This window comes from Toxorhynchites rutilus, chromosome 2 (assembly GCF_029784135.1).
Source record: "Toxorhynchites rutilus septentrionalis strain SRP chromosome 2, ASM2978413v1, whole genome shotgun sequence".
Lineage (NCBI taxonomy): Eukaryota > Metazoa > Arthropoda > Insecta > Diptera > Culicidae > Toxorhynchites > Toxorhynchites rutilus.
Window position 1 is genome coordinate 253,550,887 of NC_073745.1, and position 15,124 is coordinate 253,566,010.

The 15,124-nt window shown below is 39.7% G+C and overlaps 1 protein-coding gene across 1 annotated transcript in view; it reads left to right on the forward strand.

Annotated features, from left to right (window-relative positions):
* The first annotated feature begins 7,365 nt into the window (after positions 1 to 7,365).
* Positions 7,366 to 15,124, forward strand: part of LOC129770089 (probable chitinase 2) — a 38,167-nt gene continuing 30,408 nt past the window's right edge. Inside the window, exon 1 of the mRNA XM_055772718.1 lies at positions 7,366 to 8,003. Within this exon, the coding sequence (XP_055628693.1) occupies positions 7,922 to 8,003 (82 nt within the window). The 5' untranslated portion in view covers positions 7,366 to 7,921. The remainder of the gene's footprint in view (positions 8,004 to 15,124) is intronic.

Sequence of the window (15,124 nt, forward strand, 5' to 3'; positions counted from 1 at the left end):
CTCAGAGCTACATATTCTGCCTCGCTGGATGATGTTGCTACTGTCTGCTGCTTCTTGCTACACCAGGAGACGAGACATCCGAACACCTTGAACAGGTAACCGCTGGCAGATTTCCTATCGGTGACATCGGAGGCCCAATCCGCATCCGCGTACCCGACCAATGGTACGCTCGATTCCTCTCGCCGGAATAGTAGCGTCATACCTCTGGTTCCTTGAATGTACCGGACCACGTTCTTCAGTGCTTGCCAGTGTTGAGTCGTAGGGTTTTGCTGGAAACGACCCAGATATCCAACCGGAAAACATACGTCAGGTCGAACACACAGCGTGAGATACATCAGGGATCCCAATAGCTCGCGATATGGTTCGTCAGTGCGTTGGCCTGTCGGTTCCAGTGAGAGGCCTTTCTCCATCGTAACTCTGACCGAATTGCAGTCATCCATCCCGAAGCGTTTCATCAGCCGATTGATGCCTGCGTTCTGCGACAGCTTCATTACACCAGCCTCATTGTTGTAGTCGATTTTTATGCCTAAGAAATGGCGCAGGTCACCCCAATCGGACATCTCGAACAGCTTGGCCAGATCACGCTTCAATTGCGCAATCGTTGATAGATTCCGGCCCACCACCAGAAGGTCATCCACGTATAGAATCACGATCAGCTCATCATTGGGAACCAGCTTCGTGTAGAGGCAATAGTCGTGCTTGGACCGAATGAAGCCCATCATCAGCAGCTCTTCGTTGAAACGCTCGTTCCAACATCTCGGGGATTGCTTTAGGCCATACAACGACTTGACCAATCGACAAATTTGACCAGGCTTCGCTTGAACTCCATCCGGAACGGCCATGTAGATGGTTTCCTTCAAACTTCCATGCAGGAAAGCAGTCCGTACATCCATTTGATGAAAATGATACTTATGATGAACTCCGACGGCCAGCACAGCTCGGATTGTGGCCAGCCTTGCCACTGGTGCGTAGGTTTCCTCGAAATCTTGTCCCGGCTTTTGGAGATAGCCCTTCGCCACTAAACGTGCTTTGTAGCGAACGGGCCTACCATTGTCGTCCTCCTTCAGTCTGAAGACCCATTTCGATTTGAGGGGTTTCACGTCAGCCGGGCACGTCGTTAACTGCCACACGTTGTTCATCTTCAGAGAGCCTAGTTCGCTTTTGACCGCACGTAACCAATCCTTGCTGTCATCTCGTCCAGCTATCTCATCATAGCTTTGTGGAGTATCTATGAAAAGTAGACCGCCAGAAGTTGCTCCGTAACCGGTAAAGTAATCAAATAACTTACCAGGGAGCGTGCGCTCCCATTCGCTGCGCCTCACTTGCGTTTGTCCGTCGGACTCGCAGTGTTCTGGTTGCGAAGGGAGCGCTGATGGTGTCGGATCGTCAGGCTCGTCTGGTTGAGCTTCGTCGTCGGACTGCGGATCTTCTTCTTCTTGGGAATCGTCACCTGGTTCTGCCACGTCAGCTTGTACATCTTCAGCTTCCCCCTCTTGTTCAAGCGAGAATACGACGACCAGGGGAGCTTGTGATGATTCATCTGGTTCTGCACCATAAGGAAAACGTGTTTCGTCAAACTTGACATCTCGGGCTACGATGATCGTCCGTTGCTTTCTGTCCCAGAGCCTGTAGCCATTAGGGGCATACCCCATCATGACTACTTCCACGCTTTTCGGATCGAGCTTCTTCCTTGTCTGGCTTGGAATCCACGTAAATGCCTTGCATCCGAATATGCGAACCTTCTCTACACTTGGCTTCGTACCGAACCACAGTTCAGCTGGCGTCTTTTCACACTGGAGGCTTGCCGTAGGACTTCGGTTCAGCAGGTACACTCCGGTGTAGGCGGCTTCAGACCACAAATTCTTTGGGACCTGTGAATCGAAGAGCATAGCACGTATCTTCTCGATGAGCGTCCTGTTGAAACGTTCTGCTACACCGTTCTGCTGGGGAGTATAAGCGACCGTTGGCTCCACTTGAATGCCTTTGGATCTGTACCACGCCTTCTGTTCGTTGGAGCAGTACTCCCTTCCTTGATCTACGGTCAGTCTGGAAGTCGCCTTGCCTGTCGCCGCTGTAGCCATTGCTTTGAACTCACGGAATTTCTCGAAAACTTGGGACTTCTTCTTCATCAGGTAGATAACCACGCGTGTGGTCGTCGATAAAGGAAACAAAATATCGTGACCCGTCCCACGCCGGTGGATCAATAGGACCACAGACGTCAAAGTGGATTCGTTCCAACACCCGGGTTGCTCGCTGGCTAGTTCCGCTGATAGGTTCGCGGCACTGCTTACCTTGTACACAGGGATCACAGAACTCAATGGCCTTTGGTTTCACATTGATGCCATTCACCATGTTGTGCTGCACCAGTTTTGCCATCGCCTTTTCATTGAGATGGCCAAGTCGACGATGCCACAATCCGCTCGCCTCTGCATCGCACATGTTTGCTGCCGGTGGATCCACGTTGATTTCCAGCTCGTACAGACTGCCCTTCAAATGGGCCGTGGCAATCACTTGGTTCTCCTTCAGTAACACTGCTTGACGACCATCAAACAGCACCGAAATTCCAGCAATTGCCAGTCGTTTAACGGACATCAGGTTATCCCGTAGGTCGGGGATATACAGCACCTCGTTGATATTTACTCGAACACCTTTGTTGCTGCAGCCATCGATCACGCCCTTCGTTCTCGCCACGAGTGTTTCGCCGTCCTTGGCAACTTGAATAACGATCGGCTCAGCCAGTCTTGAAGACGACGAAAATATCCTGGCATCATTAATCAAATGGTCACTTGATCCAGAATCCAACTTGAAGGTGACCTTTTCGCTCTGCCGCCGGCCAGATTTTTCACGGTTGACCATAAAGCTCACAGAACCGCTTCCTGAAGCTACGTTGGCCTCACCGTTGTTCCTCTGGCGGCAATCTTTCTGCATGTGTCCATGTGCATGTGTTTTCGGTTTAACTTTACCTTTTTCGCCGATGAACGCCGTTGACTTCTCCACCACATCATTGTGCCGGTCACGCTGCTTCACCTCCTCTGCCAGGAGCCCCGTTGCTTGACGGTATCGAATTTCAAATCTTCGTCGCCTAGGTTTTCGAGCGCCGTGATTAACGGATCAAAAACTTCCGGAAGAGTCCCAAACAGCGTCACGATCAAATCCGCTTCAGCTAACTCTCCGCCAGCCTGTTTGAGCTGCCGAATCAGGTCTTCGAAAACCACCAGATGACCACGCATGGAATCGCCTTCCTTCATCCTCAACCGTCCAATCTGCTTCCGAACCAGGTTCTGCGTCACCAGAGACTTCTTAGCAAAGGAATTTTCGAGAGCTTGCCACATTTTTTTCGCAGAACTTTTATCTCGAACGATTTCCAGGCAGTCATCGCCAAGGAAACCGATCAACAGTGACTTCGCTTTTCTGTCCGTCTCGTCAAATTTCGTCTTCACCGCGGCCTCCGCAGTGTCCGCTGGGGGATCATCTGTCAACGTCTTGACCACTCCTTGCGCATCCAGGAACATCCGTACCCGGAACTCCAGTTGTGAAATCCAGGACCTCCGCTGAACTGGGGTATTCCGTGCACCGAATCCTTGCTTGAAGTACCCATAACCTCTTGAGTGGTAACGATTTGGAAGATTTCAGGAAGCTTGAAATAAAGACGACTAGTCTTGAGGAGTGAAACTAGTGAAGTGAACATTTAAACAAAATAACAAACTAGGTTGCTAGGGGTCTCAGGTTGGTAGTCGGTACAAATAAACATAGGTTTGCTTAGACTGGATGACTACACTTCAACATTTTTCAAATTGGCGTATACGATATCTCATGTTCTACTGAACCGATTCATGTCGAATTTATATGAATACAATCTACATGCATTTCTCTATCGCATGAACCTTTGATTTTTTTTTAAATTTTACTATTTTTAAAAAATTGGGAAACATAAGAAAAAAAACGTTTAAATCGCATTTTGATTTCTAAACACCATTTTGTCAAAAAAGATCTTTTTGACCTGTCAGAGGTTCATGCGATAGCGGTATCTTTAGTGATTCAGAATCTGATCGATTTTTTTTGTTTCTGATAACCAGAAGGGCTGGTATCGTGTACGCCATGGCAAAAAAAATTTTTCAACCCCTCGCTGGAAGACTTTTTGATTGAACATAATGAATTATTGAAATTCTTCATATCATACATGCTCGGATTGCAAGGTGACAATCACGTTATTGTCATCAATCCAAATAAAAAACCGATTAGAGAACACGTGTATACATTCAATGCGCATGTTGTTGAAAACATTACTGGATTGCTGGCAGGCGACTGTACAGCGACGCGAGAAATTGTGATTCGAAGAAGAAACAATAATCTGGAGTTCACCGTTGACACACACTGTTCAAACGACAAACGACGTTCACCATCTCAACGTAGAATTACTTACGAACGATATAGAGATATAGAGCGAACGGCTGTGATTCTAGCAGTGTGAGGAAAAATACGCTCACTTGCGAGACGTTATCATGAGCAACGCCGACACAGCTTTTGATATTGCCAGGCCTAAACGCATGTATTGTCATGATATTACAGCACGTGTGTACAAACAAAAAAATTAATGAAATGAAAAATTAGCTTCATTACAACAATACACGTATTCGGACCCAAACCTTGCTGGATCTATTCGGTTGAATGGCAAAAGCGAGGATTACCTCATATGCACATTTTTAATTTGGATAGTCGACAAAATACGCCCTGAGGAGATCGATAGTGTAATTTCCTCAAAAATTCCAGATGCGTCCATTGTTCAACTACTCACCCGTATTCTGAAAATGTGGCAACCTTGAAACGCAATGCGGTATAGACGTCATTGGGCTTCGTGTTCCATTCCTGTGAAGCGTAAATTGTTATGAATTTTCGAGTGAAATAAACACGCCTTTAAAACATAAATTATGAATGAAATTTGGGTCTATTATGTTTATGATTCGATGATGATATTATGTTTATGGGATTCGTTAATAAAATACATCGAATTAACCAAAGGAATGGTTTGTGTTTTTTTTAAATTTTTGTCGGTAATAATTGATGCATTCCTCGGTATGTCAAACATAAGTATGAACACAAGAGTCCGGTACGTTTCACGTATGTATAGATCGTTAAAACATTCAAACACACTTACAATACATTAGTTTTTTCCTATTTAACAACCAACATATTCACTACAAATTATTTTTATGGCAGAACAACGTTTGCCGGATAAGACAGTAACTATATAAATAGGAGGAAGGAATCGTCCGATTCGAGGTGTCGTCATTTTATTATATTTTTTATATTTATTATTCATTTTAAGATTTATTTAAGTGATAAATAACATTATCTGGATCAATCATTTTTTCCATGTAACATAGAAACATGTTATTTACAAATGACTGGAAAATCTTGAACAAGAATTGTGTCAAAAATAATTTAATATTATAATGAAGAGTTTTGGTAGAAGTACTAGGAAATTTATATTAAAAGGGGATTGTTGAAAAATAATAAGAAGATCAATTATTACTTGTGTACTTGTTTTGTAATTTTCAAACTTACAAAACTGCTTCTCCTAAGTTTGCGACCACCTTGTTTATGAAATTTTTTATCAGGTTATTTTTGGTGAGATTAAAATCAATGTTTGCTGAAAAAACAATTTACAAAAAATTTTCCTACGATCAAAAAGATCGGAAAGATCGAAAAGGAAAGATCGATTTGCACGATTTTTTGGGGTACAATGAATCGATCCAAAAAATCGAAAATCGGAGACGAAAAGATCGATCCAAGATCGCCCAATCCTAGCCTGGATGTCAGTCGGTCAGAGAATAAAATATTGCACGCTTACATTTATATTTAAAATGACAAATGGAATGACATCGAATTATTCACAGAATACCATATCATATGGGAGAGAGATACACCAATACAATACTAGGCAACGAAGTGACCTCAGAACTATGAGCTTCCGGATGTCTTGCCCCCAAAACTCATTTTTTTAAAGGGTACCGTTAGGGTAAATCGATTTATTGTATTATATAATACGCTGTCCCGTGAAGCAAAGATAACAACAAACCTCAGAATATTTGGCAATATTTGTAAGGAGTTTTTAATGCATGATTTGGACTTGTTACCTGTTCGATGGTCGGTGTTATTGTGTGAATTGACCAAGTAATGACGGATAGATTCTTACTTTTGTATTTTGTTTGTGCATGTGTTTTCTTTGTCCTATCTGTTAAGCAGATGATTATAACGAGATTTTTCTGGGTTGTGGCAGATCTGATTGCGAGTTCCACTATACATGTTTGTACCCCGATATGAATGGGCTGAAGTGTTGACTAGAATTAGGCTTGGGTTTGCTCAGCTGTCTGGACTCTATAACGATCGCATTAGCAGACCGTTATTGGAAATCTAGTAAAGCGGGAAGACTCTTGTAAATTCACGGTTGATAAGGACATAGGTGTTGGGTCCAATTCCCGATCGGTCAAGGATTTTTTTTAAATGGAAGTTCTCTTGACATGCCATGGACGAATTGCGCTCACGTAATGCCTCAATATGTTCATTTGGTAAAATTGTATAATTGTGGCAAAATCATTCCGTTTTTTATTTTCCACTAGCTGACCCGGCGCACTTCGTCCTACCTACAATTGATATTTTCATTTAAATAATTTCGAACATTCAAGTTCCCACCGGAAATTTTCCTGTACGTGATCTATATTCGTTGTATAAGATTTCTTTTTTAGCATATAAACTTGACGCATACTAAGATGCATCAAACCTGAACTGACTGTTCAAATCCGTTGCACCGTTCTTGAGAACCAATCGCGAGGAACGGACACCATTTATATAGATTATCTTGCTTACTGGTTCAATTTGATGCTTTAAAGGAAAATCCTAACATTTAACATTTATTTATTTAATTATGTTATCTAACTCGTCCAGCTCAAACCTTTGTAGGGCAATAAGGTGAGACCATCCTTATTTATAAAAATATTCTCCGGATCTTGCTCCCTTCGATTTTTATTTGTTTCCGCTTTTCAAGGATGATCGCTACACATCTGCCGGTGAGGTGGAGACATCTTTCAAGTCCGGGAATCAAAAAGTCAAAGGAATTTTTCTGAAACGAAATGAAAAAAAAAACTTGTCACGTTGATAGATATGTTTCAGCACGTATGCATTACTTTTCGGCAACCCTCGCATTTTCAAAACTATCGCTCGCCGGAAGCCTCATAAAGTCCCCCATCCCCTATTTATTTGGTGCTTCAGACGCACACATGTGTGTTTGAATTGGGCTCACTTCAGAGAGTCGTGCGTGCTCAGCTCTATCGCTGCTCCACTCTTGCGCTTTGCGCGCATCGGCGAAGGTAAGAATTGAAGCAGACCCACTACGATCCAACTCCATGAAAACCGGTTCCCACGAGAGCGACATAGGTTTCTTCCGTGCCAACAAATGCTGCTGCTGCTGCAGGTTGAATCGTTTCATGAATCAGTCCGTGATGTGAATTCGGTGGGCACGCATCGAAGAATTGTTCGTGTACTCGTCGAGATAGCCGAGTCAGTATTTTTGAAGATAGTGTTGTGAAACACAAGAGACCCATTCGTCGTGAGCTTTGAATTTGTCCCCTCACAGTCGCGTTATTCGCGAAACTCCATATCGAGTTTCAGTGAGTTGTGTGCTGCTTCTAGGTGCAGTATTTGAAAGGCTACATCGTGGCATTTCTGAAACGATTATTCGTGAAAGAAAACGGATTACCAGTGGCATTACAAATTCACTTTCAACACAGGAAGAAATAAGTGCATGCTAAGCAAAAATCGACTTCGAGCAGTGAAAGTGATCAAAGGTGTTGAACGAACGCGAGTACGAGATACTGTTTTTTTTTGCGGTGCGCAGACTATTTAAATCTATTTTATTTTGGCAATGGACCTCAAAGGCTGGATTATGTCAGCTTTTGTACTGACTGTATGGGTCAATCACAATGGTCAAACTGAAGCCAGTATAGGTGAGTTTCTGTGCCAGACAGAACATATATTTGTGCAACTTATATGAAATATGAATCCTTTCTAAAATTGTTTCTATCGAATGACAATGAATGAGAATTTGCTTCTTGATGCCATATGCGTTGTATTCCTATAATTATTTTTAAACAATTCACTGAAGCTTTATTCATACTAAATTGGATATGATTGAGTCCTCCTGTTACGTTCGATCAAAAATGGATTTTTACTACTTTCGTAGGCAAAATATTCATGTAGGAACGAGTTTCTTGATGACCAATTTTTTTTTTTTCATTCACTATTGATGGTAGAGGACAGGGTACGATGGCAGTTTCACTCCATGAATCATCATAAATCACGTTATGTTTGTAATACAGCGGATTCAAAAATTCGGTGAGTATTCCAGAACTACGTCGACTTCGCCCACAAAGTCAATAGTTTGGAATGGAGTGGATATGTCAATGCCGATATTTGTAAAAAGAACAATATTACGTAGTATGTCGTTACAAGGAAGATAAGGTACCTTTACGTGTCTTGCTCATGTTAACACAATGAATTTGGTTCCACGATTGCATGACACCGGCGAAAATAAATATAAGGTTAGAAAGACGGAAGTGTTATTTTCCGGGCAATCGCCTACCGAGAGAAGTTTGGTGCATTTTTTGAATCATCACAAAATGGGAAACACATCATTACAGTGACCGGGATATTTATGAATGAATAAATGTTTTTGAATGTTATTGAACATCGAAGTTTATTGTCATTTCTATACATAGAGTGCTTAACTAAAAGATAGTTTGTTACATGAATAATAGCAGTTTTCAAGACGTCAAAGTCTAAGAGACTGAATAGTTGCAGACGATGTTCTTAAACGCTCTCGAATGGTCATGAAGAACAGCCTTATTGGACAGAGATCTATATTCTATATGCAGGGCGTTTCAACAAGAACCTAAGATCTAGGCTATCAATTGATGTCTCCGGAACGTGAGAAAACGCAGCTAGGAAACTTGGTGCACAATAACTCGATTGTTTTGCGACTTGTATGTCATGAAGCGTCATCTTGTTGGGAATGAAGCTCGTCCTTATCCATATCCTCAAATAGTGCCCACAAATATGATTGAAAAAAGAAAGGTTTCTGGCTCATAATCAATACCAAACATTGACTCTTTGGAAGAACATCATCTCCTATATCTAGTTGAATTTTTAGAGCCCCAAATACGGAATTTTTGTTTTGGTTTGAAAATTGTCCTGATCCGAAAACACGAATTCCTTACAAAAATCACTGTCAACATAAAAAAGGCGGATTTACATTAGGAAGATCTATAGCTATAGATGGATTTATTCACGCAAAAATAGATGTAAACAGGTGAGAATATATATGATACACTTCTTCGAGGAATACATAACTACTATGAATGGAATAAATTCAGGCATATGTAAACGTTGGTGAACCCAATATATGAATATATTCATTATATGAGGGGCTTAGAATGAAAGGGGTGTAAGTGATTTGATCGATTTCTCTACATCGACTCTCTCTTTTGGTCATAACTTAGCTGCAAATACATTCCGTACTGCATTTGACAATGTGGAAGATAGGTCAGAACCTCATCTATCGGACTCTATAGCAAACTTAAATTGGAACGTTTTTGCCGTTGAGTTATTAACTAAAGAAAAAGTTGATGAAGAGAAATCGATCAAGTCACTTACACCCCTTGCATTCCAAGCCCCTCATATAAGTTCGCACTAGTGTAAACGGTTTCTATAAATTTCATCATATTTTTCCACATGAATATATCATATATTAAGTATGATATGATTTAAGTATTGATTCCAATTTCCAGTATTCATAGCGAAATGAAGACAACATCCAGCGAGACTCGTACACTGTCCGAAACTGCCCAAAACTCGCCTCGAAGAAATTGGTCATCTATTCATGAAATCCACGATGCGATCCAATTTTTACTGCTTTATAGACCCGAAAGTATGGATCAGACAGGTTTTGCGTCAATGATTGAAACAAATGATAAAAGAGAGTAGTGACATCTAGAGAATATGGAGGATGAAATATAACTTTCCGATGCTTCCATCTACGTCTTGCCATTATTTTATTTTATATGAGGTCGAGCATTGTCAGGTTGAAAAATGACTTTATCGTGTCTTTCACTTTATTGCGAATACTTTTCAAGCAGCTATTCACATATAAAATTGTTGTTCAGCTTCTTTTGGTTTCAATACGTCAGACAACCTCGCATTTGAATTCCTATAAATATGAGACATTTTGAAAGAACGAACGATTCGTAACTTTCGTTTTCATGCGTTCGTAGGTACTAGGTTTGCAAGAAATGATGACACTTACACGTATACATCCGTATTTCCACACATACACGTTCTCCTCACCCACAAACTCACAAAGACGAAAGTTACTAATCGTTCATTCTGAGCGTCGCGTAGGATTTTGTACTCCTGGAACGATTTGCGTTTAAATGCTCCTCTAATTTACTCCATACTCTGAAGAATCATCTAGAAAAAACGGCTGAACGTATCAATATGAAACGTTCACAGATGTTTTGAGAATACACAGCATATCAAAAATCACCTAAAGTTCCCACTTTGCACTCTGTTCCTCTATTTTTTTTGTCGAGTGTATATTAAAAAAAATAGGAAAAAATCATACCCACAAGATTCGAAAAATATTGTAAATTACATACAACATCATTACTTTTTTTAACGTCACGCGTCGTCTAGTGCGATTCGGCTGAGTTTCATGTGAGCCCAACTTGCGGATACATTATTAAATGAAGGTCGAACTTTGTTTGTAAACAACTTTTACATGATCTAGCAATTTTTTGACAACAAAAACGCATGCCAATGTCTTTTAATATATGTCTCGTAAGAAACCGTTGGACAAACCATCCGAAATATACATTAACCCGTGTATGTAAGATCGAAAAAAACGATTTTTTTGTTTTGCGTTTTTGGGAAGCTTATGCCCTCAGAAATGTTGTCCCAGAATGATTTTTCGATATTTACCTAACCCTTAGCCCTTAACCCTTCAACATCAGGAAATACACCCGTCACCCAGATCTGGGTGACGGGGCGTATTTCCTGGGAGGCCCCGTCACCCAGATGTGGGTGACACTTTTCTCGTTCAATTTGAATAGGATTTTTAAACGCAATTTGATAGAATGGGCACTTAAATGTAAATATGGGTTATGTAGAATAATCAAAAAATCAAAAACAAAAAAAAAATAGTTTTTATACTACAATTTTAAACGGTTTTATTTAGCATTACCTACTGTAAATGTGTTTCTGTGTTTATCTGCAGGGTTGTCTCACATCAATAAAAATTTAACCTCCTTTCTGTTGACCGATTGATCTGAAATTTGGAGCACGTCTTTATCTCTGCTGTCGTTTTAAACCTGCGTATTCTATTATCTTGAAAATCCAAGATGGCGGCTGCAACAAAATGGCGGACTACATATTTTATCAAAACCCCATCAATATGGGTATCAAATGAAAGGGCTTGACTATTAGAACATTTGAACTATTTGTGAAAAATCACCTTTTAAATGTTCTGTTGAAAAATCAATATCTTTATGTCGTCTATAGTAAGTTCTTCTAACATACCGGCCAGGTCTTCACTTGCATATAGTTCCTCAATATCCTAATCGGAACTCGATGAGATAACACTCGAAACTTTTCTTCTAACGCTTCGCACTATTTCATCGTTACTAATTTCCTCGCTTTCAGATTTACTATTACGCCGTCCGGTGAACATTTTAAGGATGAAAAAGGCGCATGTGTGTCTAAATAAATATACATAATAAACATATTGTTTTTTGGAATAAACAGGGGCTTCTCCGCGTTGTGCAATTATTATACTCATTCTCAGAAAAAAACTTGCAACTTGCTTCTTCTTTTAGATTTTTAACTACCATGCGCAAAGAACGATGAAAACGAATTACGTGAAAAATCGGAGTTGCCAAATGTGATATAGTTTATGACGATTATTTTCCCACAAATGTGACATATGTTCTCAGTATGATATATTCACAGAATCTTCGCAATCGATTGAACAGAATATTCCATATTCTCCAATAAAATTGTAGTTATTCATCGCCATCGAATATAGTATATGAAGCAAGTACGATCGGTTAAATTTCATTTTTATTATTATTTCCAACACTGTACAATTGACTGAAAACTTATTTTTATAAGTTTTCTAATCAGCATTCGGTTGATATCAATCGGATTCAACAGAAAAGTAGTCATGAATTGAACCCGAATTCATTATCATCGTTGCCCGCTTATTTCTCTAGCGCACCGACAGTTGAATTTGGGCCCCGCAAGAAACTCGACCGAATCGCTCTGGGCGACGAAGGTGTTAACGGGTCACGAGAACTAGGCATGGAATCAACGCAAACTGCAATACAACGCCATGTTTACATGCTAAAATACACAAAATATTTTTTTTTTCAAAACGCAAAACAGTTAAAAACATTGAAAAAACTGGATGCAATATAGTTGCCACCTGGTCATGCGGAGTCAATAAAATTTATTTTTCAAGTGCATTTAGCTTGAAAAATAAATTTCTTGCATCTTTTTTCTCCATGCTGTCAGATGTTTCTCCTGTAAACAGAGCAAACGTTTTTGTGACTCGGGCTTTGTTTATTTACCTCTTTGACCGAACCAGAGTTGTAATTTGTGTAACTCGTGTTTTTAGTTGTTTTAATGAAAGAGAAATGTTCATTAAAGTTCAGAATAATAAACAGCTACTATTTAGCGAGAAGTAAAATAAATCATTATTAAGTTTTTGTATTTTTTTCCTTGATGGGTATGAACCACTGCGTCCATTATTTTGAACAATTGTGATAAAGTTTTTGTATGTTTGAATGTCAATAATATCTAAGTTTCATTATTCAATTTACCGATCCAAGAAACTCAAATTTAAGTATATAATAATAAAGGTGATTTTATAAGTGTTTGGATTTTAATTTACCAAACACAGAAAAAATGTAAGAAATATAACATTCATTATTGGGGGTTACAAACCAATCCTTGCCTTTTTTAAGAACATTCCATGTAAATGTTGGTCATAACTACGTTTCAGGTGATCCATACGTGATGTTCAATTTCGAGCTAATCGGCTGGTAACTTAACGATAACACGTGCGATGTTGTCTTCAAGTGCTTGAATTGATGCTGATTTATCGGCTTAAACAAGAAATTTGGCATACCCTCACAAATACAGTCCAAGGGCGTCAAATCACACGATCTTGGTAGCCAATTCACTGGCCTAAAACAAGAGATGAACTTCTCACCAAGTTCATTGCGGAATAGGTCCATTATCTCGTATGCTGTGTGGCTAGGTACCACAGAAACGCAAATCATTAGTTACAGCTTCAAACTCACTGTAAATTTTTGAAACGTTTTTTAGAAGTCCCATTTCACGATGAACTGTAACACTTCCAATGCAGTCTAATAATTAGCATCGTCCAAGATAATTTTTGCGCCTTCAAATGTCCATGTCAGTTTGGAAATCAACATTTTCAGTTATTTTTCAGATACTGTGAACATGTGTCTTGCCTGAATTGATTCAAAAAAATAGGCTATTCCTTTTAACGATTTTTATCGCTCTTGTAACTCTGAATGAAAACCTTTTTATGCCTTTCTGCAACAGGAAAACATACCAGTGCATTGAGTCTGGTCGCAACGTTACTCAGAGAAAATCCTTTGGTTTGTAAATAGTTCTACGCTAGATCTACTTCATCGCACCAGAAGTACAGATAACATAGTAAAGTTAAAACCAAAACTGCTAGAAGAAGGGACCATGCACTTAGTTGATCTAGTATTCGTGTTCTCGGAAGGATTTCACAGAATTTCAATAGAGGTGATCAACCGTGGTTTCAACGTAGTTCACATAAATTTATTACACAACATTGCAATGAGCACTCTATTGAGTTTACAGCAATAATTTTATCATTACACTTATGTTGCTCAGGACCATATGCTATGAGTTGAAACTGCGAAACGAGTAAACACCTTCATTAGTTCTCATCAAAAGCGTGTTGTCCTCCTATGTTCGAAGAGTGATCTACAAACCGTTTTAAAAGACTTTTTTGTTTCGCTTTCTCAACAAAACCTGAAGTCCTCCATTTGAACTCGACATGATTGGGGCTTTGTTGAAAATTGAGAAAGGCACTTCGTGAAAGCTGAACCGTCACTCTCCATTTGATAACGGATGTCTTCACTGGTATCAGTAACTTTTCTCCCATCCAAAACGAAAAAAAAACCCAAGAATGATCCTTTAACATGAACATGAACCAAGGTGAAATTTCTCACTGAACAATCATCAATCACTGAGCAAAGACGAATAAACTTTCAAGTGTAAAGCCTCTATGAAATGAACAAAGAAGAATCACTAACGGGTGACGGTCATTTAAAATTTTGAAAGATTTTTTTTTCGAAACGGACCGCCCCTCTCCATACACTACGCCGCTGACTTGATGGTAAACATGATTTTTTCATATTTGAATGTTTGATGTTAGTTTCAACAAAAACAACTAATAAAACTCATGATCAAACTCAGCTGGTCCTATACAGTTCATATGTATTGAAAAACATAAACAAATAGACTGTTTTTCAATAACTTTTCGGGATGTTTGCTCTTGCTGCTCTAAATTTGTAAGTTGAGGAGTTGTAAACACGAAAATGGTTCCAAAATGAATAGTTTTTGATTTATTCGCGCTCAAAAAAATCAGACATGTTTCTAGATATCAGAACTAGTCACCACATAGGGCTAGAAGTGATAATTTATTGTTCAAGAAGAGAGAAAAATATGTAACGTTTTGGGTATTGTCCTAAAGGTTCAAAATATTCATTAGAATTCGTTCTGCGACACCCCGTTGCTTCAGAACCGATACCGCCAGCAAGGTACCGATTTTCAGACAGCATCTACGCATCCAGTTATCAACAGCGTAATAATCATCATTCGTGCCCTCAAAAAATGGAGAATACATCCTCAAATATAACTTAAACAATAACCAAAATACCCAAACACTTCACTTTATTCCTAACATCCGAAAAAAAATCACGAAATTTGATTGTTTTTTGACCTTCCAGAC